This window comes from Sylvia atricapilla, chromosome 6 (genome assembly GCF_009819655.1).
Source record: "Sylvia atricapilla isolate bSylAtr1 chromosome 6, bSylAtr1.pri, whole genome shotgun sequence".
NCBI classification, from domain to species: Eukaryota; Metazoa; Chordata; class Aves; order Passeriformes; family Sylviidae; genus Sylvia; species Sylvia atricapilla.
The window spans coordinates 312,338-338,973 of NC_089145.1; the positions used below are offsets into that span (position 1 = coordinate 312,338).

At 51.6% G+C, this 26,636-nt stretch overlaps 4 protein-coding genes and 1 long non-coding RNA gene across 7 annotated transcripts; 1 reads left to right on the forward strand and 4 right to left on the reverse strand.

Moving 5' to 3' along the window:
- Positions 1-572: 572 nt before the first annotated feature.
- On the reverse strand, positions 573-12,212 carry LOC136362086 (mas-related G-protein coupled receptor member H-like). The gene is made up of 2 exons (XM_066320353.1): positions 10,939-12,212; positions 573-860 (listed from the first exon to the last, which is right to left on the reverse strand). Exon 1 carries the CDS (start codon positions 11,890-11,892, stop codon positions 10,981-10,983), a length of 912 nt encoding a protein of 303 aa, XP_066176450.1. The 5' UTR covers positions 11,893-12,212; the 3' UTR covers positions 573-860; positions 10,939-10,980.
- Positions 1,294-3,439, reverse strand: LOC136362070 (mas-related G-protein coupled receptor member H-like). The gene is made up of 2 exons (XM_066320336.1): positions 2,927-3,439; positions 1,294-2,680 (listed from the first exon to the last, which is right to left on the reverse strand). Exons 1-2 carry the CDS (start codon positions 3,012-3,014, stop codon positions 1,623-1,625), a joined length of 1,146 nt encoding a protein of 381 aa, XP_066176433.1. The 5' UTR covers positions 3,015-3,439; the 3' UTR covers positions 1,294-1,622.
- Positions 3,686-21,821, forward strand: LOC136362094 (uncharacterized). The gene is made up of 2 exons (XR_010743735.1): positions 3,686-3,827; positions 21,436-21,821. It is a non-coding gene; the product is annotated as an uncharacterized lncRNA (long non-coding RNA).
- LOC136362083 (mas-related G-protein coupled receptor member H-like) lies at positions 19,277-20,632 on the reverse strand. The gene is made up of 2 exons (XM_066320349.1): positions 20,554-20,632; positions 19,277-20,307 (listed from the first exon to the last, which is right to left on the reverse strand). The coding sequence occupies exon 2, from the start codon at positions 20,195-20,197 to the stop codon at positions 19,277-19,279; it is 921 nt and encodes a 306-aa protein (XP_066176446.1). The 5' UTR covers positions 20,198-20,307; positions 20,554-20,632.
- Positions 21,822-23,748: 1,927 nt separating the features above from the next.
- Positions 23,749-26,545, reverse strand: LOC136362075 (mas-related G-protein coupled receptor member H-like). 3 transcript variants are annotated; one of them, XM_066320340.1, is made up of 4 exons: positions 26,239-26,303; positions 25,817-25,905; positions 25,407-25,728; positions 23,749-25,160 (listed from the first exon to the last, which is right to left on the reverse strand). In XM_066320340.1, the coding sequence occupies exon 4, from the start codon at positions 25,048-25,050 to the stop codon at positions 24,139-24,141; it is 912 nt and encodes a 303-aa protein (XP_066176437.1). In that variant the 5' UTR covers positions 25,051-25,160; positions 25,407-25,728; positions 25,817-25,905; positions 26,239-26,303; the 3' UTR covers positions 23,749-24,138. The 3 variants fall into 3 exon arrangements, with proteins under 3 accessions (XP_066176437.1, XP_066176438.1, XP_066176436.1); XM_066320341.1 differs by lacking the exon at positions 25,817-25,905 and having other exon boundaries at positions 26,239-26,331; XM_066320339.1 differs by lacking the exons at positions 25,407-25,728; positions 25,817-25,905 and having other exon boundaries at positions 26,239-26,545.
- Positions 26,546-26,636: the final 91 nt, after the last annotated feature.

The window sequence follows — 26,636 nt, forward strand, 5'->3', positions numbered from 1 at the left end:
AAAACCTCTTGTTCTGGAGTGAGATGGCAAATTTGGAAAGTCTTTGCCATGGGTGTAGCTTGGCTTGGTCAGTCCCTTATTCATGCCTCCAGAGGTCCAGGCCCTGGTGGGCCACAGGTGCCCAGCTCCCCTGTTCTCTGGGTTTTTCAGTCCAGAGCAGGTTTAAACAGTTCCAAGAAATAGGGAAAGAAACAGTCCAGGAAGTTTCTTTCCCTCAACTAGCTAAACTAACTAAAAGCAAAAAAACCACCTCGGTCTGGCCACTGTCTGTGCATCTGATGAACACACAGTCCCGAGGAAGAAGAAAACGCAGAGGAGTGAAGGCTGTTTTTGAAAACAAACTGTGCTCATATTCTTTCCCTCCTTCACTCCCAGAATCAGTCTAGAAGGTACAGAACTCATCATACACCACACACAGAACAGATGATTGGGGATACAAGCACCACAGTCACCCTAGGACAGCTGGTCATGCCTGTTTTTCAGTTAAGAGATATCCATAGCTTATTAAAAGGTATAAATCTTGTGGGAAGTGAGAAATGAGCCATTTGATGACACTGTTCACCAGAGACAGGTTCTGTAGCAAAGCATGGATGTTGATTATTCAACAAATTCTGTGTTTGGAGTTACCACATTGGAAACAAACAAAAGACATAAATGCAAAGTTAATTTTAGGGGTAGTTACAAAAGGACAAAGATCATTACAAGATGGATTTCGGCTGAAGCTGCTGTACAGTTGCTGTCCAGCTCCTCCTGAGGGTGGCCAGGTTAAGGATGGAGGTGCTCCAGGGCTTCCTTGGACTTTGATGCTGGGGAACCAGAGGATGGCCCCATTCTCCAGAACATCAGCATAACCCCCTAATTCCTGTGAAATTCAATGGTCCAAGCATCTGGTGATGTTGCTTTCCATATTCCACACACTCTTTGGTGACAGGCACAAGGGTTCAGTGGAGTTCATCATCAACCATGCACTTTACTCAGAACAATTTCATTCTGCAATGAAACAACGTGACAAATTGCCACAGGAAGAATAAGCTAAAGTGTCTGTCCCTCCCCAGCTCTGCAGCCCTACCTGGTGTCTGCTCCCATCAGCTGGGAATGCAGGGCCGACTCTGCCAGACAGAAGGGGAAGGATTCTCTGTGTGATCCCAGCCCCTCTCCTGCCATCGAGAGGCACCAGCCCCACCGGGATTTGGGAAATCAACAACACCCAATGCTGGGTGTGCCCTCAGGGCTTAAAGTGTCACATTCTTTGCAAGTCAAGAGATTCCTCAAAACACCATGAAACTCATCTGAGTAGCCAAAGGAGATGGAGTTCATTCCCTGGGGCAGAGGCAATGAGGGTCATTCCATGGGGAATTGAGCTGGGGAACAGAACTGAGCCCAGCTGCTCTGCCTGGAGCCATGTGGGTCCAGGAGGGAGGAGGAAAGCCATGCTCCAATGTGCTCCCTGCAGGGCATCCCTCAAAAATCACCCAAGGCACTGCCCCTGCTCCCTTCTCCTGCAGGAATACACCACCACAGGGAGGGGATCCTGTGGATATTCATTAATCAGGTGGCTCAAGGAAACCCTCAGCCACTCTCCTGGGCTCCTTCAGACGAGCCAGTGGAAGGGATCACCAGGCTCAGACCCCTGTGTCCTTGGGGGCATCAATGCTGTGGGCAGTTTCTTCCTTCTGCTCATCAAAGACCCTCTGGAGGGAGCTCCGGAGGGACCCCAGGGAGCAGGGCCTCGGGAACCCTCCTGCCAGGAAGTAGATGAAGGGTTTGATGGAGCTGTGGATGCAGTTGATCAAGAAGAAAAACTGGGAAGATGCAACGATGTAGCCAAGCTGCTGCAGGAAATTGCAGATGCCGAGAAGGAGAGTGAGGAGCACAATGAGGAAGACAACGACTTCACGCCGCTCGGGTTGGTGCTTCTTGGAGCCCCACTTGGCCTTAATGAAGTCGATTGTGGTGGAAATTACCATGGGAGCAGGAAAGAGGAGTAGGATGAGGGTGTATGTGGAGATGAGAGCTGTCCTGCAGTGCTCCTGCTGGTGTGATGGGCACAGGTTTGTCACTGCAGGAATGACAGTGAAGAGAGTAAATAAGGCCCAGAACTGGACTCGATCCACCAACCACCACAGGCGCGTGGGAATGTCCCATTGGCAGAAGAGCAGGCAAAGCTTGTAGCGCTTGTAGAGCCTGTAGAGCTTTAACATATAATCAATATTGGTGCTAAACATCAGCCTGAACAGTGCCCAGTAGTAGGAGACCACTGAGAGCTGGAAAAGGAAACTCCCATACAGCAGAGGCACAATAGGAGAGCAGGACACATCCTCCACCAGGAACAGGAGAGCGGAGGGGACTGTGAAGAGCAGGAAGAGGAAGTCAGCAAAAGCCAGGTCAAATATGTCACTGTTACGGACTTTAAGCCTGAGGAGACCGAGCACAGCCCCATTCCCAAGCAGCCCACAGAGGCAGATGAACAGTGTCACACTGTGGATGGCCACGTTGGTGACATCTATCTCACACAGATCGTCCCCTTCAGTGGCTGAGGCAGGAGATGGGGACACAGTGGTGACCTCCATGGATGGACGCTGGGCAGGCAGTGGGATGTGGCCCCTGGCTGTGGTCAGAGTGGATGGGGAGTCAGTGCCTGGAGAATCCCGGGATGGACCATGCGGCTCCTCTGCAGCTCCTGCAGTGGGAAGGATTCAGTGGGGAGGAGTGAGATGTGCAGGGGAGGAGGGCAGTGGCAATGGTGGGGTGGGAGAGGGAGGTGGGAGGGTTGGGCTGTTCATCAGGGGCTGCAGAAGGGAAGCAGAGGGCAGAGGAGGGGGGAGCTGGGGAGGGCCCTGCGGTCACCGGGAGAGGGTGGCAGGAGCAGAGCAGCTGCTGGAGGAGAGGGAGGTGGGGTGGGGAGGAGGGAAAACATTGCACTGACCTGTTCCCAGTGGGGCAGCAGCAGGCAAAGGGGGTCTGTGCAGATCAGCAGCGCTTCCTGGTACCTTGTGCTCTTTTGGGATCTGCATCCTAAAGGAGCTCCTCCAAGGTCAGTACCGTGAAGGAGAAAGTGCCCACATGACCAGGAGCTCCCCACTCACATCCCACTGGCTCCTCTCTGTGCCCTGTCACCTGACAGGTTTCTACCATTCCCTGTTTCTCTTCCCTGATGGGCCATTGTCCCTGCAGCAGCAGAGGGCTGCTGGTGGCACTGGTGGCACTGCAATGCTGGCAGTGCTGGCAGTGCTGCCTGTCAGAAACAACTCCCATTCTGGGAAGAGCTCCAGAATCGTTGCCAAAACCTGCCCTGGGCTCATGGGAGCACCCCTGGGCCATGGGCTCCCATTTCTATCATTGCAGTGCAGGCTCCCACAGCCCAAGGCAAGGACAGCAATCAGCTGCTTGCAGCCAGACTGTCAGCACTTAGAGCCCACCCCAATTCCTGCCAATCCCCTTGAGGATGAAATGGAAGCTATTAGAGACCAGGGGTGTTCGTTTGAAAGACAGCTATCTGCTAAGGAGGGGCACGGCCTCTTTTCAAATTATTCTATGAAAAAAATTAAAGGGGCTTTCAGGCAGAGGTTTGGGAATGGGAATATCGGTTCTGTACTAGTATGTTTATCAAAGGCAAACAAACAACAACTACTCCAATAAGAATAAAAGAACCAGGAACCTCAAAGGGCTTTGTTTCACAAAGCCCAGGGCAGTCCCATCTCTTGCGACTCTGAGAGCGCCAGGCTAGAATGGTGGAAAACCCCTGGCTGGTGGATCATCAGAAGCTCCTCTGGTGGTGGCTGGAATGTCAGGGATGTCCCAGCATGGCAGGGATTTTGGAGCTAAGAGTAGCAAAAAACCTCAAGGCGGTGCCCAAGAAACTTTGGTGGCAGGACAGGGCCAGCCCAGCAGGGCAGGAGGAGGTGAGCTCAGCGTTCTGGGGCCCACGAGCAGATGGTGGTAGATTTTCTCAGGGCTGGACCCGGCTGGGACAGTGAACTCCTCCCACAGCAGGCAGCAGCCTGTGTCCTCTCCAATGGGATGCTGAGAGCAAGAGAGTGAAGCTGTCCCCAGCCCCGTCTGTATCTCCCCCTCCTGACTTTTGGCCACCTCTTTGTTTTGGTCAGACACCATTTAGCACCCAGTACTTAGTTGCCTAGAAACTTATGGGGAAAAAGTTCTTTAGAGTAAAAGTGAAACAAACCTAACACCCAACATTATCCAGCCTATATTTTTTTCCCATTCCAGCCAAGTAGATTCAGTTTAGACTTTTAAATTATATAAATATATATATACATGCAAATATAGATACAGGCACACTGGCGTGGGTAGTTCACCTTAAAACAAGGTCCCTTTGAGGTATGCATCAGGTCTCTCCATCCTTTTGCATCACACACCAGGTGCAACCTGGTCCCTGAGCGACGACAACCCCATGGATGGGATTGTCTTTGCTGGAGGCAGAATTAATCCAAACAGTTTTTCCCAGCAGAGCTCTCATGTGTAGCACTGGAACCTTATCTCCATCTGTTGTTTGCAAGGGCTCAGACTGGGCAGCACCTGCTTCGTTGGTGGTGGAACCTCCAGGTTCACCAACCTTTGTGGCCTCTGCTAAATTAATCTCCCAGTTCTTCAAAGTCCCCCCACCCAGAGCCTTCAAGGTGGTTTTAAGCCGGCCATTGCACCGTTCAACTTTCCCAGCCGCTGGTGCGTGATAAGGAATATGGTACACCCACTCAATGACATTGATAAGACTGTTCTTGAAATGAGTCCTGTTGTCAGACTCAATCCTCTCAGGGGTAACATGTCTCCACAGGACTTACTTTTCCAGGCCCAAGATGCTGTTCCAGGCAGAAGCATGAGGCACAGGGCAGGTCTCCAACCACCCAGTGGTGGCTTCCACCATGGTCAGCACATGGCGCTTGCCCTGGCGGGTTTGGGGAAGGGTGATGGAGTCAATCTGCCAGGCCTCTCCATACTTATATTTGGACCACTGCCCACCATCCCATGGGGGCTTCACCCTCTTGGCCTGTTTGATGGCAGCACACACGTCACAGTCATGGACACCTTGGGAAATACTGTCCATGGTTAAATCCACCCCTCGGTCTCGTGCCCACTTTTAGGTGGAATCTCTGCCCCGATGATCTGAGGCATCATGGGCCCATCGAGCTGGGAACAACTCTTGTTTGTGTTGCCAATCTAGGTCTATCTTTGACACCTCTATCTTTGCAGCCAGATCTACCTTCTCATTGTTTCAGTGCTCCTCAGTAGCCCAACTCTTGGAGACATGGGCATCTACATGGTGGACTTTCACAAGAAGCTTCTCTACCCAAGTGGCAATGTCTTTCCATTCATCAGCAGCCCAGATTGCTTTCCCCCCACGCTGCCAGTTGGCCTTTTTCCACGTCTCCAGCCAGCCCCACAGAGCATTGGCTACCATCCATGAATCAAAGTAGTGGTAGAGCTTTGGCCACTTCTCTCTTCCAGCAATGTCCAGGGCCAATTGAACAGCTTTGAGTTCAGCAAGTTGGCTTGACCCACCTTCTCCTTCAGAGGCTTGTGTGACCTGTCCTGTGGGGCTCCACACGGCTGCTTTCCACTTGCGGTTCATCCCTACTATGTGACAGGAACTGTCAGTGAAAAGAGCGTAGTGTGTTTCCTCTGCTGGCAGTTGGTTGTACGGTGGAGCTTCTTCAGCACCTGTCACTTGTTCCTGCTCCTCTTCAGCCATGAGACCAAAGTTTTCACCTTCTGGCCAGTTTGTAATTATCTCCAAAATCCCAGGGCGATTTGGGTTTCCAATATGGACGTGCTGTGTGATGAGGGCAGTCCATTTGCTCCATGTGGTATCAGTGGCGTGGTGGGTAGAGGGAGCCTTTCCTTTAAACATCCACCCCAGCACTGGTAGTCGGGTGCCAGGAGGAGTTGTGCTTCTGTGCCAATCACTTCTGAGGCGGCTTGAACTCCTTCATAGGTGGCCAAGATCTCCTTCTTTGTGGGAGTGTAGTTGGCTCCAGATCCTCTGTAACTTCGGCTCCAGAATCCCAGTGGTCGGCCTCGAGTCTCCCCAGGCACTTTCTGCCAAAGGCTCCAGGACAGACCGTGGCTCCCGGCTGCAGAGTAGAGCACATTCCTCACATCTGGTTCTGTCCTGACTGGGCCAAGGGCCACTGCGTGAGCAATCTTCTGTTTGATCTGGGTAAAGTCATGTGGCTGCTCAGGGCCCCAGTGGAAATCATTCTTCTTGCGGATAACCTGAAAGAGAGGACTCACAATCTGGCTGTACTCTGGAATGTGCATTCTCCAAAAGCCTATGGTGCCTAGGAAAGCTTGTGTTTCCTTTTCATTGGTTGGTGGAGACATTGCTGTGATCTTGTTGATGACCTCGGTTGGAATTTGATGCTGTTCATCCTGCCACTTTACTCCTAGGAACTGGATCTCTCAGGCAGGTGCCTTGACCTTGCTCTTCTCAATGGCAAAGCCGGCTTTCAGGAGAATCTGGATGATCATCTCTCCTTTCTCAAACACCTTAGCTGCAGTGTTCCCACACACAGTGATGTCATCAATTTACTGTAAATGTTCTGGAGCCTTGCCCTTCTCCAGTGCAGCCTGGATCAGTCCATGGCAGAGGCTGGGGCTGTGTTTCCACCCCTGGGGCAGTCGGTTCCAGGTGTACTGCACACCCCTCCAGGTGAAAGCAAACTGAGGCCTGCATTCTGCAGCCAGAGGAATGGAGAAAAATGCATTAGCAATGTCAGTAGTGGCACACAACCTTGCTGCCTTGGACTCCAGCTCGTACTGTAGTTCCAGCCTTCCCGGCACGGCAGCACTCAGTGGTGGAGTCACTTCATTCAAGGCACGGTAGTCCATGGTCAGTCTCCGTTCTCTGTCAGATTTTTGCACAGCCCAGATGGGGCTGTTGAAGGGTGAGTGGGTTTTGCTGACCACCCCTTGGCTCTCCAGCTCTCGGATCATCCTGTGGATGGGGATCACGGCATCTCCAGTTGTTCTGTACTGTCGATGATGCACTGTGGAAGTGGCAATTGGCACTTGTTGCTCTTCCCCCTTCAGGACTCCTACAGCAGATGGGTTCTCTGATAGTCCAGGCAAGGTGTTCAATTGTTTAATGCCTTCTGTCTCTACAGCCGCCATCCCAAACACCCACCTGAGTCCATTTGGGTCTTTGAAATACCCATTTTGAGGTAGTCTATGCCCAAAATGCATGGGGCCTCTGGGCCAGTCACAACAGAGTGTCTCTTCCACTCCTTTCCAGTCCAGCTCACATCAGCTTCCACTAAAGTAAAATCCTGTGCTCCCCCTGCCACACCAGCAATAGAAACAGATTCTTCCCCCACATGTCTTGATGGGAGTAATGTGCACTGTGCACCAGTGTCAACCAAGGCCTCATATCTTTGTGGCTCTGATTCATTGCCAGGCCAATGAATCCACACAGTCTAAAAAATATGGTTTTCCCTATCCTCTACCTGGCTTGAGGCAGGGCCGCTCTAAGCCTGGTTATCTGTCTTTCCCTGGGTAACTGGAGCTTCTTCCTTTTTGGTGGAACTTCCTCTCTGAGACTTCCAACAATTCACGTAGCCATTGTGCCAGATCATCAGTAGATTTTCTATCCCATCTCCTCATGTCTTCTCCACAATCATGCAGGAGGGACCACAGCTGAACTTCTGGGATGCCCCTTCCCTCTCTGTCTGGGAGACATCTGCATTTGGTGCCAAACCTCTGATCTGTACTGCTGAGATTTGGAGAATGTTCTCTTTAATCTCCTCCCTGAGTTTCTTGTGGTTCTCCTCTCTATCTTGTCTTCTAATTTCTGCAGACGTGTTTCCACAGCTGCAATTCCTGCAAGTGTTGGACCGTGCACAGCATCTGCATATGCTCAGAGATTCTTCACCATATCCAGCACAGTCTCCTCTGCACCATCCTGCTTCATTATTGCTAAAGCAGAGGAGTATTCTTGTGGCCGTACACGTTTTCATCACATCACGGGTGTGCATGGCACCAAGCCTGAGTTCTTAGTGTTTAGGTCATCTGAGAAGACAATCTCTGCCTCTGCCATTTCTCTCACACATCAAATCCCTTGTTCTATGGTCTTCCACTGGCTTTGCTGCATGTAGAGATCGTCTGCACACAGATATCTCTGTGCCACACTTCCCTGGGCCCATTCCCAGAGACTGCAAGTGGTAGCATCCCTCATCATTCCTTGGTTGATAACTGGATCATGTGACAGGGATCCTGAATGCCTCGTATAGTAAGTGATCAGCCAATTTAATCAATAGGCAATTTTATTGATAAATATTGCCCAATAAAATTTGAAAAAGCCACAAACAACAGTCAGCACCGAGCCTGGGATTGGTTCTGGGTGAACCTTAGATCTGGCCTCTAGCACTCCATATCTTCCCTGTTCACAGTCTGCTTTACAAGGCTGGTTTTTATACAGTTTTTCAGCCAGAAAGAAGGTTGCCTCATCCTTTTGTCCTCCTGGTCGCTGTTCCATATTCATATTTCTTTTCTTGCTGGTCTGATGAACAATTTTCCGGGCAGGGCTGGACATTTGATTACGTTTACAGGAACCCAGTATTGGCATGCACACCGAGGCAGATGTAGTTAAGATTTCCTCAGGTGTTGATCACTGGGTTGTTGGTAATCCCATCTTCAGAGGAGACCCATCTCCTGGTGGAGCCTCCCTTCTTTCTATTGCAGATGGGTTGCTTCCCCAGTTCCCAGCAGAGGCTGCAGATTCCCAATCATCTTTTATTTCTTACATACAAAATGACTTTATGCCACACATTTCTATAAAACACAAATTAATTCTACAAAAGTCATCACACCTCTCTTCAGCACCATCCAGCATTGTAGTCTTGCCTGCAGCATCCTAAAGATGGACTAACCAATTAAATATAGATTCACCAGGTCACCCAGTGTAATCCTTTCTTGGGCCACGAAGGTCCTTCAGGGAAGTGGACTCAGTAGTGGCTCCTGATCTTGTGCCAGTTTGTTCAGCTTCTGATTGTGTATCAGTTGGTTGGGCTTCTGACTGTGTGTCAGGGGGCATTGAGGGTCCTCCACCTGGATCATCATCCCCTGACCGATCGGTTTTGTGTGTGTGCTTCTTTGCCCAGGTGACTCCCAGTGTCTTAGACTCACTGATTTAGCTGCTGTTGGAGACTTATTGTCTGGTGTAGCTGCTGACTTGGGCTCACTGACAGGTTTAGCTGCTGTGTGAGTAGCTGGGGTGTTGGCTGCAGCCTGAGTGACGGGGGTAGCTGCTGATTTACCTCCCTGCCCCCTGCCTCTATCTGCTGCCCTACAGTATCTAGTAGTGTGTGATAGGTTTTTGCCAGGGCCAAGCTTATTGCAATGATCTTTTCTCCTTAGTGTCATCACGGCAGTTCTCCTCCAGATATTTCCCCATCTCATCTGGGTTCTGAATTTGTTCATGTGGAAATTCTCAAGCTGAGGGATCAGAAGACTCCTTCACGGATCAGCCCATTCTCTCCCATTCTCCACACCACTCAGGATTTTTCCACACCTGGGCCCACTTCTGGGTCTACTTCTGGGACAGGGGTCTCCTCGGCCCCTCGGGAAATCTCAGACCACACTCTAGACAAGCTACAAACCATATAGAGGAAGCTCACCAGATGAAATACCAGGAAGGTGGTATCTTTAACATTCTGGGCACACTGAACATTCTCCAAAGTGAGGCAGCTGGCTCAAAAGAGAAGGAAAGGAAAGGCTGAAAGGCTTAATCCTCTATTCCTCCTCTAACAAACAATGCAATTATTAATAAATCCCCAAAACATGCTGCCAGAACTAGGATGCAGCATAGGATGAAGAGACCATAAACCGAACATACCTGGCACAAACTCCAGTACCTTTATAAACTTTCTATAAATGGTGATTACTGAGCCCCAAAAAATAGCAATCCTAATTCGTGCACCCCTAGTGTGAAAACTATGTGTTAGGGACAACATTGGAGCTATTTCTGGATAAGAAAACCAACCTGGGGACCAGGAAGGTATTAAAACCTCAGAACAGCCTAAGGAACAGAAACACAGAAAGGACTCCATTCCAAGAGACATAAGGAATTCAAGGAGCAACATGGCTACTGGCAACTTTATCCCCAGACACAGTACAACCAAATTGCAATCAACAATCAATACGGGGTTTTTCCATTCTCTCGAGTCATGCAGTTGGGCACCAATAAAAAATATGTATTGTCCTGGTGTTGTGGTTTGGTTTGTTTATCTGAGTCACGGCATCATTTATGTGGTGGTTTTACATTTGCAGAGTTTCTTTGTTAACTGGGAGATGTGATTTTGGGAGAAAAAGGCAAAAGCAGGCTCTACTTAGAAGTAGAAACAGATAGATTCTATTAACATACGCTAAGAGAAGAAAATAAGAAAAGGAAAAAAATCCCACAAATGAATTTTTAAACCAACCCTTTCTCCCACCACAAACTGTTCATTTTCTACAAACAATGTAAAGAGGCAAAACTCAGAACTCCAGGTCAGTACCACTTATAAAACAGTCTTTCATTCAGTCTTTGAGAGAGAGGTCTCTCCTGTTGTTTCATACCTTTCCACAAGAGAAATAGTTTGCTTCTGCCTTCTAATTAACACAAAAGCAGCTTGGCCAGGGAACTCATGAAACTCATCTGAGTAGCCAAAGGAGATGGAGTTCATTCCCTGGGGCCGAGGCAATGAGGGTCATTCCATGGGGAATTGAGCTGGGGAACAGAACTGAGCCCAGCTGCTCTGCCTGGAGCCATGTGGGTCCAGGAGGGAGGAGGAAAGCCATGCTCCAATGTGCTCCCTGCAGGGCATCCCTCAAAAATCACCCAAGGCACTGCCCCTGCTCCCTTCTCCTGCAGGAATACACCACCACAGGGAGGGGATCCTGTGGATATTCAATAATCAGGTGGCTCAAGGAAACCCTCAGGCACTCTCCTGGGCTCCTTCAGCAGAGCAGTGGAAGGGATCACCAGGCTCAGATCCCTGTGTCCTTGGGGGCATCACTGCTGTGGGCAGCTTCTTCTTTCTGCTCATCAAAGACCCTCTGGAGGGAGCTCCGGAGGGACCCCAGGGAGCAGGGCCTCGGGAACCCTCCTGCCAGGAAGTAGATGAAGGGTTTGATGGAGCTGTGGATGCAGTTCATCAGGAAAAGCATCTGGGAAGACAGAAGTGTGTAGCCAAGCTGGTGCAGGAAATTGTAGAGGCTGATTAAGAGAATGAAGAGCACAATGAGGAACATAACGATGTCACGCCTCTTGGGTTGCTGCTTCTTGTAGCCCCACTTGGCCTTGATAAAGTTGATTGTGCTGGAAATGACCACGGGTGCAACAAAGAGGAGCAGGATGAGGGCGTACATGGAGATGAGAGCTGCCTGGCAGTGCTCCTGTTCATGTGATGGGCACAGGTTTGTCACCGCAGGAATGACAATGTAGAGAGCAAAGAAGGTCCAGTATTGGGCACTGACCACCAACCACACGAGACGCTCAGGAATGTTGCAGCCGCAGCAGAGCTTGAACATATCCACTATAATGCTAAAGCTCGTCAGCTGGAACAGTGCCCAGCAATAGGAAACCACCGAGAGCTGCAAAAGGAAACTCACATACAGCAGGGGCACGATAGGAGAGCAGGACACGTCCTCCACCAGGAACAGGAGGGTGGAGGGGGCGGTGAAGAGCAGAAAGAGAAAATCAGCAAAAGCCAGGTCAAAGATGTCAGCATTATGGTCCTTCAGGCTGAGGAAGTGGAGGACAGCCCCATTCCCAAGCAGCCCACAGAGGCAGATGAGCAGTGTCACACTGTGGATGGCCACGTTGGTGACATCTATCTCACACAGATGGTCCCCTTCAGTGGCTGAGGCAGGAGATGGGGACACAGTGGTGACCTCCATGGATGGACGCTGGGCAGGCAGTGGGATGTGGGCCCTGGCTGTGGTCAGAGTGGATGGGGAGTCAGTGCCTGGAGAATCCCGGGATGGACCATGCGGCTCCTCTGCAGCTCCTGCAGTGGGAAGGATTCAGTGGGGAGGAGTGAGATGTGCAGGGGAGGAGGGCAGTGGCAATGGTGGGGTGGGAGAGGGAGGTGGGAGGGTTGGGCTGTTCATCAGGGGCTGCAGAAGGGAAGCAGAGGGCAGAGGAGGGGGGAGCTGGGGAGGGCCCTGCGGTCACCGGGAGAGGGTGGCAGGAGCAGAGCAGCTGCTGGAGGAGAGGGAGGTGGGGTGGGGAGGAGGGAAAACACTGCACTGACCTGTTCCCAGTGGGGCAGCAGCAGGCAAAGGGTCTGTGCAGATCAGTGGCACCTTCAGGAATCTCTTATTCCTTTGGGATCCATATCCTAAAGCGGCTCCTCCCAGGTCAGTAACATGAAGGAGAAAGTGCCCAGATCACCAGAAGCTGCCCACTCCCATCTTTCTGGCTCCTGTCTATGCCCTGTCCTGGTGCTGTTTCCAAAGTCTCAGTGAAGTCATGGGGAGTCAGAAATTGCAGAAATTTCATCTTCCGTTATCCCAGAATTTCATCTCCTCAGTTATTTATCCCGTGGTTGGTTGGGGGTTTTTTGTGTATGTGTTTTTGTTTGTTTGTTTGGTTGGTTGGTTTTATTTTTTTTTTTTCTCCTACAGAGAAAGTTACTTTTGTCAAAATCTGTTGCAGAGAGTGAAGACATGACTTATTGATGGTTGAGCAATTCCAGACTGGGCCCTTTGGCCTCCAGGGCATGGGGGCCACCAGGGCCTGCAGGCCACAGTGGCATAGCAAAAAATTCATTAGGAATTCACTTATGTTGTTCCCAGGGATGGATGGGCCACCTCAGAGGTTATAGTTATGGAAGGTATGTTAGCACAACTCCTCCTGGTACCCCGACTACCAGTGCTAGGGTGGATGTTTCGAGGAAAGGTTCCCTCCACCCACCAGGCCACCAGTGCTACCTGGAGCAAGTGGATTGCCCTCATTGTACAACACGCTCAAGCTGGGAAAGTGAATCACCCTGGGATTTTGGAAGTAATGACAAACTGGCCCGAAGGTGAAAGTTTCAGTGTTGCAGATGAAGAACAAGAACCAGTGACCCGGGTTGAGGAAGCTCCGCCATACGACCAGTTGCCAGCAGAGGAAATATGTTACGCTTTATTCACCGACGGTTCCTGTCGTGTCATAGGGATGGGTCAGAGGTGGAAGGCAGCTGTATGGAGCCCCACACGACAGGTCGTAGGGGTCGTTGAGGGAGAGGGTGGATCCAGTCAATTTGCTGAACTTAAAGCCATTCAACTGGCCCTAGATATTGCAAAGAGAGAGAAGTGGCCAAGGCTCTATCTATACACTGATTCTTGGATGGTAGCCAATGCTCTGTGGGGATGGCTGAAGAAATGGAAAGAGGCGAACTGGCAGCGTAGAGGGAAACCAATTTGGGCTGCTGAAGAGTGGAAAGATATCGCTGCCCAGTTAGAAACCCTACCTGTGAAGATTCGCCATGTAGATGCCCATGTCCCCAAGAGTAGAGCTAATGAGGAGCAGCAAAATAATCAGCGGGTAGATCAAGCTGCAAAGATAGGGGAGTTGAAGGTAGATCTTGACTGGGAGCACAAGGGAGAGTTATTTCTAGCACGATGGGCCCATGATGCCTCAGGTCACCAAGGTAGAGATGCCACCTATAAGTGGGCATGAGACCGAGGGGTGGATTTAACCATGGACAGCATTTCTCAGGTTATCAGTGACTGTGAGATGTGCGCTGCCATTAAGCAAGCCAAGCGGATGAAGCCTCTCTGGTATGGAGGACGGTGGTCTAAATACAAGTATGGGGAGGCCTGGCAGATTGATTACATCACACTGCCTCAAACCCGCCAAGGCAAGCGTCATGTGCTGACCATGGTAGAAGCCACCACAGGATGGTTGGAAACCTATCCTGTGTCTCATGCTACAGCCCGCAACACCATCCTGGGCCTTGAAAAGCAGGTCCTTTGGAGGCACGGCACTCCCGAGAGAATTGAGTCAGACAATGGGACTCATTTCAAAAATAATCTTATTAAAACCTGGGCTAGGGAACATGGCATTGAATGGGTATATCATATCCCCTACCATGCACCAGCCACGGGTAAAGTGGAGAGGTACAATGGGCTGTTAAAAACCACCCTGAAAGCATTGGGTGGAGGGTCCTTAAAAAACTGGGAGCAGCATTTAGCAAAAGCCACCTGGTTCATTAACACTCGAGGTTCCACCAACCGAGCGGGTCCTGCTCAGTCCCAGCACCTTAATGTAGTAGATGGAGATAAAGTCCCAGTGGCCCATGTTAGAGGTTTGTTGGGAAAGACAGTATGGATCAACCCTGACTCGAGTACGGGCAGACCCATCCGTGGAGTTGTCTCTGCTCAAGGACCGGGTTGTACGTGGTGGATAATGCAGAAAGATGGAACAATGCGATGTGTACCTCAGGGAGATCTGAATGTGGGGTAAGATTGATATGTGCTGAATGTTACTACCATTGTCTGCGTGTTAGATCAGTTAGACATGAAACAGAAGGAAATGTCTAAGTGTCGAAGGTCTGAGCAAGTAAGACGGATGGAAATGTGTAAGTGTTAAAGGTCTGAGTAAGTGAGATGGAAGTTTTTATTGGATGGATATATGGGATAAGGGCTGGAATGTTCTGGGTTGAGCTGCCTCCTATCCCATATATCCATGCCATATCTTGGATATGTTGTTATGTCTCGCCGCTGAATCCCGCCCTCTTGGGCGGGAGCCTGCAGTTCCTTCCCTCTTTTTCCTTCTTGGCTGTTTCGGCTCTTGCTTTAGCTAGCTCAGCTGCTTTTGCCTTCTTTGTTTCGCTTCGCTTCGCTTCGCTCTGCTCTCCGGCTGCCCCTGCCGCCGTTTCCCCCCCCCCACCCCGCTGCTTCTGTTTGGTTTTTTTCCCTCCTTCCTTCTTTCCCCCCACCCAAGGTTTGAACCGGCTCTGGACCTGACCTGACCTGAGGAGTTGGAGAAGTCCCGGGCCTGCCAGAGACACGTCAGCACCCTCCTCATCACAGTAACCCGTCTTTTCCCACTATTCGGTGTTGGGGAGTGTATTTTTGTCAATAAACCGGTTTTTCCACTTTCCTCCGAGGTATTTTCCTTCCCGAACCCAGGGCTGGGGGGGAAGGGGTGGTGGAGGTTTGGTTTAGGGGACTCCTTTTGGAGGTTCTTCCCTAATTTACTCCAAACCAGGACACAATTATAAATGTGGAATTATAGCACTGACAACTTAGCCACCTTAATATTAAGCAAAGCAGTGTTTGTTTGCATTCTTTCTATGCCCTGTCATGGTAAAGTATCCTGAAAGATATTGAACCCGCCATTCGAGCGAGAATAAACTGGAGATGGACATGGTAGCCACATTGGTTGAGATGGGTCGTTTGCTCTGTCCAGCCTCCTATTATTCAGGGTCTCTGCTACAAAAAGCGCCAAATGAAATATTTTGCAAATGGCTCCTCATTTCCTCCTGATTAGAAACATGTCTTTCCTGCAGAATGTTCCACTGTCCAACTGCCTTCCCTGTCCAAACAAGTTTCTACCATTCCTCGTTTCTCTGCCCTGAGAGACCATGGTCCCTCCAGCATCAGAGGGCTGCTGGTGGCACTGGAATGCTGGCAGTGCTGGCTGTGCTGACAAAGCACCTGGCTGCTTGTCAGAAATAACTCCCATTTTGGGAAGAGATCCAGAATCCTTGACAAAAACTGCCGTGGGCCAAGGACACTCAGATGAACTGCTCCCTGTCCCATCCCATCCCCATCTCTGCACTCCATTCCCACCCCACTCTCCATCCTCACCCCATCCCATCCCATCCCACAGGTTTCCCACACAGCAGCCGCTCCCCCACTCTCAGTGTGGCCTGTCAGGCTCTGCTCTCCTCTGGGTTTGCCGGCATCCAGAGCCCCTGCAACCCCCTCTGAGCCTCTCCTGACCCCTCCAGACTGCTCTGACCCCCCAGATCCCACCCAGGGCTGCATTTTCCCCTGACAGCCCCCCTCCTCCCCAGCTCCACATGGGAGCCTGGCAGTGTGTCTGCTCCTCCTGGCCACAGTGTTCTAGGACCCAGGAGGGAGGAGGAAAGCCCAGCTCCAAGGTGCTCCTCAGGAGCACACAGGATAATGGATGTGCCTGGAGCCAGTGCAGAAACAAAGAAGGAGACCTGCAGTGGTTTTGGGGCAAGTTGTGTCACAAGCAGCAACAGCACATGGCCAAAGCAAAAGTTCAAGGCAAGATCACCTTTAACATTGCAGCATTCAGTGACTGCGACCACCAGAGACCCCTCTGAATGATCCTCCAGGGTCATAATGGGACTTCAGTAGGAGGAGGACACAAAGAAAATAGTTCCAGGGAAGGGATGTTTATGTGTTAAATTAGTGTTATAAATGCCTATTATTTAGTTTGCTTTTCGCAAGGTGTGTGCTATATGATTAATAACTTTGTGGTAAGGATATAAGTTTTTATTTATGCTGTTAGTAAAGAAAATTAGGCATAGTGGTAATAGTGATAAAGTGTGCTTAAACTGTCTGATATTATCCCAGTCTGTTTGGCTGGGACAACATCCAGTGAACATGTAAAAAGACTCTGCTATTGATACACCAACTATCAGCCTCTACCATCTGAAGGAAGCACGGAGCAAGGCCCGAGCTGGTGGTGATAATGAAGATACAGCCCAGAAACACGCAGCTCTAAAAAGTTGGACCCAAGGAGGTGTCATGCAAAACAGTCCCTGGAATATGGAAACTATTTTATGGAAAAATATTGGAATTTATATGGAAAATAAGTGTATGGAAAAATTCAACAGATTGATACAACAGAAAAGGGTATTTAAAGAAAGCCTCTGAAATAGCAGGGTGTGGACTTGACTGAAAAAAGTACACCCACCCGGCCGTACTTTGCTTTTTTTTATCTCCTAATTGTCTTATCTTTTATTAAACCTATTTCTTAAAGTTTACATAAAAAGTGAATCTCGTTTTTCACAATTAGAAACACATGTCAGTAACTATGTGCAGTTATAATGGATAAACCCCCTGTTGTAAAGTCTCCCCACACACTCAGATCAAAGACAGCTGCTTCTGTGTGTCCTGAGCAGGTAACGAATTCCTGCTTCCTAATGCTTCCCATTGTGTTAGAAAGTTGATTTCAGCCGACTTCCATGTCAAGAAGCAGAAGGGAAGCAGAGGGCAGAGGAGGGGGGAGCTGGGGAGGGCCCTGCGGTCACCGGGAGAGGGTGGCAGGAGCAGAGCAGCTGCTGGAGGAGAGGGAGGTGGGGTGGGGAGGAGGGAAAACATTGCACTGACCTGTTCCCAGTGGGGCAGCAGCAGGCAGAGGGGGTCTGTGCAGATCAGCGGCGCTTCCTGGTGCCTCGTGCTCTTTTGGGATCTGTCTCCTAAAGGAGCTCCTCCAAGGTCAGTACCGTGAAGGAGAAAGGTCTCATACCACCAGGGGGTGCCCACTCCCGTCCTGCCGGCTCCTCTCCGTGCCCTGTCCTGCTCTTGCTTCCCAATGGTTGGTGAAAACTACATCTTCGGCTTCCTCGGTATTTCTCTTCCTCACAGTTATTTATCTCCTTTTATGCTCCAAATTGAATATTTTGCAAATGGCTTCTCATTTCCTCCTTATTCCTTCCCTCCAGAATGTCCCATTCTGCAACTGCCTTCTCTCTCCCCACAGGTTTCTACCATTCCTCGTTTCTCTGCCCTCAGAGACCAAGGTCCCTCCAGCAGCAGAGGGCTGCCGGTGGCGCTGGTGGCACTGGAATGCTGGCAGTGCTGGCAGTGCTGAAAAAGGAGCCGGGCGCTTGTCATAAGTAATTCCCATTTTGGGAAGAGCTCCGGGATCATTGCCAAAACCTGCCCTGGGCCCAAGGACGCCCAGCTGAGCTTCCTCGCTCGATCCCCAGGCCATCCTCATCCCGGATCCCCTTTCCTGCTGCCTGTCCCCATGCCATCCTCATCCCGACTCCCCCTCCCCGCTCTCCGTCCCATCCCATCCCATCCCATCCCATCCCATCCCATCCCATCCCATCCCATCCCATCCCATCCCATCCCGCAGCTTTCCCGGCCGCCGGCGGCTCCGCTGCTCCCGGCGCGCTCTGTCGGGCTCTGCTGCCCTCCCGTGGGCCGAGTTTGGCTTGCCGGCATCCAGAGCGCTCCGACCCTCTGCGGAGCCTTGCCGAGCTCCTCGCACAGCCCGGAGCCGCCCCGGGCCGCCTTCGGCCCCGACAGCCCCGCTCCTGCCCCGCTCCTGCCCCGCTCCTGCCCCGCTCCTGCCCCGCACTGTCCCGGCTCCTCCCGGCCGGAGCGAGCTGGGAGCCGGCAGGGAGCAGGAAAGCGCTGCTCCCGTGGGCTCCCCTCGGAGCATCCCTCCCGCCTGCCGATCCTCCCTTCTCCTGCGGGATTACACCGGGAGTGTTCCAAAGGAGGATTTGAGAGCGCTGGAAAAATCACCGCCAAGGGGATCTGTAAAATCCACGTTTAATATCGAGTGACGGCACAACTGAGTTCATTGGGCAGGTTCAATCTGACGCTGACAGATAGGGACAACAAGGAAAAAAGCACAAACACACACACACACACACAGAAAAAATCCTAGACAACCAGACCAGAAATATGACACGTGTCTGGACACAGACATGGAGGCAGTGCGATGTCCCTGTAAGAAATTCCCCTTGGAGGCAGGGAAATGCTCACTCCAGGTGCCTTTGCATCTCCTCACCCGGCAAAGGGTGGAGCCTCGAGGAGTGGGGAATCTGCCCAGGATCCATCTTCGTGCAGGGTTTCTCCAAGTGCAGCGCATGGAAGTGTTCCCAGCCCAGAGAGGCCCCGCTCCGAGGGAGGCTCTGCTCAGCCCTGCCGGGCCCAGGAGAGCTCCAAGGGGCTCCTTTGGGAGCGCTGTTGGCAGGGCCCCGAGCCACGGCCTTCAGCCACAGCAATGTTCCACCGCGGCCACACCTCCGGCCGGCAGCTGCCTTTGGGAGGCTGGGAACAGGGATGTTGTGCCGCTCAGGGCACTCAAATCATTCCCAAGGCGGCTGATCAAAGCCCAGAGGTCGCTGGGCAGCAGTTCCCGGGAGCAGAGGGTGTTTGTGATCAGAGCCAGAGGAGCTGAGCCCAGGGGCTGCTCCTCAAGGCTTGAGACCTCACAAGGACACAGCAGATCCCAGTGTGCACCAGCACAGGGACGGGGATCCTGTGGAGAATTTTTCATCAGGTGACTCAAGGAAACCCTCAGCCACTATCCCGGGGTCCTTCAGCAGAGCAGGGGAAGGGATCCACACACTCAGATCCCTGTGTCCATGGGGGCATCACTGCTGTGGGCAGTTTCCTCTTCCTGCTCATCAAAGAGCCTCTGGAGGGAGCTCCGGAGGGACCCCAGGGAGCAGGGCCTCGGGAACCCTCCTGCCAGGAAGTAGATGAAGGGTTTGATGGAGCTGTGGATGCAGTTGAGGAGGAAAAAATCCTGGGGAGGCACAACGATGTAGCCAAGGTACTGCAGGAAATTGCAGAGGCCAAGAACAAAAATGAAGAGCACAATGAGGAAGACAACAATGCAGCGCCTCTTGTGTTTCTGATTCTTGGAGCCCCTCATGGCATTAATGAAGTCAATTGTGTTGGATATGAACGCGGGTGCAGCACAGAGAAGCAGGATGATGGCATACACTGAGATGAGAGCTACCTGGCAGTGCCCCTGCTGGTGTGACGGGCACAGGTTTGTCACTGCAGGAATGACAGTGAAGAGAGCAAAGAAGGAGCAGGACTGGACACTGCCCCCCAACCACCACAGGCGCTTGGGAAGCTCACAGTGGAAGCAGAAGATGCAGAGCTTTGTCATATAATCCATGTCACTCATGTCCATCAGACAGAACAGTGCCCAGTAGCAGGAGACCACAGACAGCTGCAAAAGGAAACTCACATACAGCAGGGGCACAATAGGAGAGCAGGACACGTCCTCCACCAGGAACAGGAGAGCGGAGGGGACTGTGAGGAGCAGGAAGATGAAATCAGCAAAAGCCAGGTCAAAGATGTCGGTGTTACAGCGTTTCAGCCTGAGGAGGCAGAGGACAGCCCCATTCCCAACCAGCCCACAGAGGCTGATGAGCACTGTCACACTGTGTATGGCCACACTGGTGACATCTATCTCACACACATCGTCCCCTTCAGTGGCTGAGGCAGGAGATGGGGACACAGTGGTGACCTCCATGGATGGACGCTGGGCAGGCAGTGGGATGTGGCCCCTGGCTGTGGTCAGAGTGGATGGGGAGTCAGTGCCTGGAGAATCCCGGGATGGACCATGCGGCTCCTCTGCAGCTCCTGCAGTGGGAAGGATTCAGTGGGGAGGAGTGAGATGTGCAGGGGAGGAGGCCAGTGGCAATGGTGGGGTGGGAGAGGGAGGTGGGAGGGTTGGGCTGTTCATCAGGGGCTGCAGAAGGGAAGCAGAGGGCAGAGGAGGGGGGAGCTGGGGAGGGCCCTGCGGTCACCGGGAGAGGGTGGCAGGAGCAGAGCAGCTGCTGGAGGAGAGGGAGGTGGGGTGGGGAGGAGGGAAAACATTGCACTGACCTGTTCCCAGTGGGGCAGCAGCAGGCAAAGGGGGTCTGTGCACATCAGCAGCGCTGCCTGGAACCCTTTACTCCTATGGCTGGTAGATCCAAAGATCCAAACTGGCTCTTCCCATGTTAGTAACATGAAGGAGAAAGTGCCCAGATCACCAGGAGCTCTCCACTCCTGTGCTGCTAGCTCCTCTCCATGCTCTATCACCTGAAACGTTTCTACCTTTCCCTGTTTCTCTTTCCTGAGAGGCCATTGTCCCTCCAGCAGCAGAGGGCTGCTGGTGGTGCTGGTGGCACTGCAATGCTGGCAGTGCTGGCAGTGCTGCCTGTCAGAAACAACTCCCATTCTGGGAAGAGCTCCAGAATCGTTACCAAAACCTGTCCTGGGCTCATGGGAGCACCCCTGGGCCATGGGCCCCCACTATCTTTGCAGTGCAGGCTCCCACAGCCCAAGGCAAGGACAGCCATCAGCTGCTTGCAGCCAGACTGTCAGCACTTAGAGCCCACCCCAATTCCTGCCAATGCCCTTGAGGATGCAATCCCAGCTATTAGAGACCAGGGGTGTTGGTTTGAAAGACAGTTATCTGCTAAGGAGGTATCTGCAGGTTGTCCCTTCAAGTTATTATCATTTATAAAATTAAAGGGGTTTTCTTGCACGGGTATGGGAAAAGGAATAATAGTTCTTTACTAGCATGTATAACAAAGGCAAAGAAACAACAACAACTACAGCAATAATAATAACAGAACCAGGAAGCTCAGGGCAGTCCAATCCCTTGGGATTCTGAGAACACCAGGCTTGAACAGTGGAAAATCCCAGGCTGATCAGATGCTCCACCAGTAGTAGTTGGAATGTCAGGGATGTCCTGGCATGGCAGGATGTGCAGGGCTACAGAGTAGCAAAAAAAATCAAAGCAGTGCCAAAGAGACTGTGGTTGTGGAACAGGGATGGTGGTGCAGGGCAGGAGAAGGCGAGCTCAGCTTTCCGAGCCCATGAGCAGATGGTGGTAGATTTTCTCCGTTTCAGACCTGGCTGGGACAGTGAACTCCTCCCACAGCAAGCAGCAGCCCATGTCCTCTCTGATGCTGAGAGCAAGAGAGTGAAGCTGTCCCCAGCCCCGTCTGTATCTCTCCACTGTGATTTTCAGGCCACCTCTTTGTTTTGATCAGGCACACTTAAGCACCCACTACTTAGTCTCCAAGTAACTTATGGGGGAAAAATTCTTCAGAATAAAAGGGGAACAAACCTAACCCCCAACATTATCCACCTCGAATTTTTTTCTCATACCAACATATTACATTCAGTTTAAACCTTTAAATTCTATACATATATACATGCAAATATAGATACAGGCACACTGGCGTGGGTAGTTCACCTTAAAACAAGGTCCCTTTGAGGTATGCATCAGGTCTCTCCATCCTTTTGCATCACACACCAGGTGCAACCTGGTCCCTGAGCGACGACAACCCCACAGATGGGATTGTGTTTGCTGGAGGCAGAATTAATCCAAACAGTTTTTCCCAGCAGAGCTCTCATGTGTAACACTGGAACCTTATCTCCATCTGTTGTTTGCAAGGGCTCAGACTGGGCAGCACCTGCTTCGTTGGTGGTGGAACCTCCAGGTTCACCAACCCTTGTGGCCTCTGCTAAATTAATCTCCCAGTTCTTCAAAGTCCCCCCACCCAGAGCCTTCAAGGTGGTTTTAAGCCGGCCATTGCACCGTTCAACTTTCCCAGCCGCTGGTGTGTGATAAGGAATATGGTACACCCACTCAATGATGTTTGTAAGACTCTTCTTGAAATGAGTCCTGTTGTCAGACTCAATCCTCTCAGGGGTAACATGTCTCCAAAGCACTTACTTTTCCAGGCCCAAGATGCTGTTCCAGGCAGAAGCATGAGGCACAGGGCAGGTCTCCAACCACCCAGTGGTGGCTTCCACCATGGTCAGCACATGGCGCTTGCCCTGGTGCGTTTGGGGAAGGGTGATGGAGTCAATCTGCCAGGCCTCTCCATACTTATATTTGGACCACTGCCCACCATCCCATGGGGGCTTCACCCTCTTGGCCTGTTTGATGGCAGCACACGTCTCACATGTCTCACGGGATCACCCAAATCACAGCTTCTAATTCAATATTCACTCAGTCCATCACAGATACTTTTGCTCAAATCCACAAATCATTTCCCCAATTCATATTGTCCTGTATTTAAAGAATTATTCTAGCATATTACAGTCTGTTACCATAACCCAGAGAAGATTTTCAGCCTAGAACCAAGGCAACTTGTCATCTCTATTGCTTAAAAGTCACTCTTCCTTTACTGGCTTTGAGATCTGCATACTGTCCCTTTACATGTCTCCAATTTGGCCTTTCCCTCTCTCTGAGAAGGGTTGGAGTTTAAGCAAGTCTCAGTCTGTGTCAGGACAGAGTTAAAGCGTGCCCAGGCCTGCGGTGGTCAGGTGAACTCTGCCCTGGCAGGTGCAGATGTTTCAAAGCCACGCTGGTGGGGGCTGGTGGGCGCCTTCTCTTCCACCCCTCCATCTCAGAGTGTGACCTGTTCACAGCTGCTCTTTGAGGCCCAGTGCAGGGTGGGGGGAGATCCCATCCTCCCCACGGGCCAGGAGTGCCAGCAGCCAGGGGGGGAAGGGGCATGGCCCTGCCACAGCCTGCCCCAATCCCCACCGTGGCCCTCCCAGCTGCCCACGTGTGACCTGGTCACCAGATGGGGGAAAGAGGAGGTCTCAAACCCACCTTCAGCTTTTATAGGGGTACTATCAAAAGTCAATTCCGTTTTCTGAGTGGTCAGAATTTCGTGTCAATCCAGAACCTGCCCCCAAAGGGGATCTTGTCCCTTCCAGAGAATTTTAATGTCCTAGCGGAGCAACACTCTACCAACCAAAAAACCCCAAAATACAACAAACTGGATCAACCCATGACTTCACTCCAGGGAACCTGTTGAAGGTCCTGACCCAGGGACAGCAGCTGGTGTGAGCGAGGTGATGTGAGTCCACTGTGGGGAAGTTCTCCAGGCTGTGAGAGGAAACAAGGTCAGACTCTTCTCCTTCTACTTAATGAGTGCCCCCTCATTGGGGTAAAACCTGGTCATGCCTTTTTTTTCAGTTAAGAGAAATCTGTAGGGCATTAAAAGCTATAAACATTGTGGGAAGTGAGAAATGAGCCCTTTGTTGACATTGTTGCCCAGGGACAGGCTCTGTAGCAAAGCATGGATGTTGTTTATTCAACAAAGTCTGGGTTTCGACTTACCACATTGGAAACAAACAAAAGACATAAATGCAAACGTAATTTAGGAGTTGGTACAAAAGGACAAAGATGGATTTTGGCTGAAGCTGCTGTGCAGAGTCGCTGTTCAGCTCCTCCTGAGGGTGGCCAGTCTGAGGATGGAGAAAGCCATGCTCCAATGTGCTCCCTGCAGAGGATCTCTCAAAAATCACCCAAGGTAATGTCCCTGCTCTGTTTTCCTGCAGGAATACATCACCACAAGGAGGGGGATTCTGTGGATATTCAATAATCAGGTGGCTCAAGGAAACCCTCAGGCACTCTCCTGGGCTCCTTCAGCAGAGCAGAGGAAGGGATCACCAGGCTCAGACCCCTGTGTCCATGGGGGCATCACTGCTGTGGGCAGCTTCTTCTTTCTGCTCATCAAAGACCCTCTGGAGGGAGCTCCGGAGGGACCCCAGGGAGCAGGGCCTCCAGCACCTCCCTGCCAGGAAGTAGATGAAGGGTTTGATGGAGCTGTGGATGCAGTTGAGGAATAAAACAGCCTGGGAAAACACAACTGTGTAGCCAAGCTGCTGCAGGATATTGCAGAGGCTGAGAATGAAAATTAAGAGCACAATGATGAAGATAATGATGTCACGCCTTTTGGGTTTCCGCTTCTTGGAGCCCCTCCTGGCCTTAATGAATTTGATTGTTCTGGGAATGACCATGGGAGCAGCACACAAAAGTAGGATGAGGGTGTACATGGAGATGAGAGCTGCCCTGCAGCGCTTCTGTTCACGTGATGGGCACAGGTTTGTCACTGCAGGAATGACAGTCAAGAGAGCAAAGAAGGCCCAGTATTGGACAAGGTCTGCCAACCATCGCAGGCGCTCGGGAACGTCACAGCGGCGACAGACCTCGTACAAATTCATCATACTGCGGGTGTACATCATCCGGAACAGTGCCCAGTAGTAGGAGAGCACTGACAGCTGGAAAAGGAAGCTCACATACAGCAGGGGCATGATATTAGAGCAGGACACGTCCTCCACCAGGAACAGGAGAGCGGAGGGGACTGTGAAGAGCAGGAAGAGGAAGTCAGCAAAAGCCAGGTCAAAGATGTAGGCGTTACGGTCTTTCAGCTTGAGGAGGCGGAGGACAGCCCCATTCCCAACCAGCCCACAGAGGCTGATCAGCAGTGTCGCACTGTGTATGGCCACGTTGGTGACATCTATCTCACACAGATCGTCCCCTTCAGTGGCTGAGGCAGGAGATGGGGACACAGTGGTGACCTCCATGGATGGACGCTGGGCAGGCAGTGGGATGTGGCCCCTGGCTGTGGTCAGAGTGGATGGGGAGTCAGTGCCTGGAGAATCCCGGGATGGACCATGCGGCTCCTCTGCAGCTCCTGCAGTGGGAAGGATTCAGTGGGGAGGAGTGAGATGTGCAGGGGAGGAGGGCAGTGGCAATGGTGGGGTGGGAGAGGGAGGTGGGAGGGTTGGGCTGTTCATCAGGGGCTGCAGAAGGGAAGCAGAGGGCAGAGGAGGGGGGAGCTGGGGAGGGCCCTGCGGTCACCGGGAGAGGGTGGCAGGAGCAGAGCAGCTGCTGGAGGAGAGGGAGGTGGGGTGGGGAGGAGGGAAAACATTGCACTGACCTGTTCCCAGTGGGGCAGCAGCAGGCAAAGGGGGTCTGTGCAGATCAGTGGCACCTCCGGGCACCTCTTGCTCCTATGGGATCCATATCCTAAAGCGGCTTCTCCCAGGTCAGTGACATGAAGGAGAAAGTGCCCACATCACCAGGAAATCCCCATTCCTGTTCTGCTTGCTCTTCTCCATGCCCTGTCCTGGTGCTGCTTCCCAAGCCTCGCTGCAGTCACGGGGGGTTGGAAATTGCATCTTTGGCTATGTGAGGATTTCACTTCCTCAGAGTTATTAATTATTTTCTTCTACAGAGAAAGTGAATTCTCTCAAAAGCTCCTGTAAGGAGAAGCAACGGCATATGAATAAAGCAAAAGTTCAAGGCAATGGCACCTTTAATATCGCAGCACTCAGGGAATGTGACCACCAGAGATGTCTCTTAATGATCCTCCAGGATTGCAACCGGATTTCCAGTAGGAGGAGGACACATGGAAAATAGTTCCAGGAAAGTAATGTCTGTGTATTAGATAAGAAACACGCATTATTAACTATGTGTGGTTATAATGAATAAAACCCCCGTTTGTAAAGTGTCACCACACACAGAGAGATCAAGGAGAGATCCTTCTGTGTGTCCTGTGCAGGTAAAGAATTCCTGCTTCCTAATGCTTCCCACTGTGTTAGAAAGTTGATTTCAGCCGATTTCCATGTCAAGATCCAGACGGGAAGCAGAGGGCAGAGGAGGGGGGAGCTGGGGAGGGCCCTGCGGTCACCGGGAGAGGGTGGCAGGAGCAGAGCAGCTGCTGGAGGAGAGGGAGGTGGGCTGGGGAGGAGGGAAAACATTGCACTGACCTGTTCCCAGTGGGGCAGCAGCAGGCAAAGGGGGTCTGTGCAGGTCAGCGGTGCTTCCCGGTACCTCGTACTGCTTTGGGATAAACATCCTAAGGGAGCTCCTCCCAGCCCAGTGACATGAAGAAGGAAGCGCAGTTTACCCGGAACTCCCCCCTCCAGTCCCCATGGCACCACCCGTGCCTTTTCCTGATGCTGTGTCCCAATGCTCGGAGCAGTCATGGGGAATACTGAAGTGGTTTTACAGTTTTGGCTCCATCAGACTTCCAGAGCCTCGGGTTTATTAAGTTTTTTATTGTCCTCTACAAATCAAGTGGTATTTTTCTTTGTTGTGAGAAACGACAACTCGGTTCTTAGAATTTTAAACAGTTTATTCAGTTACAACCAGGAACAAAACAAGT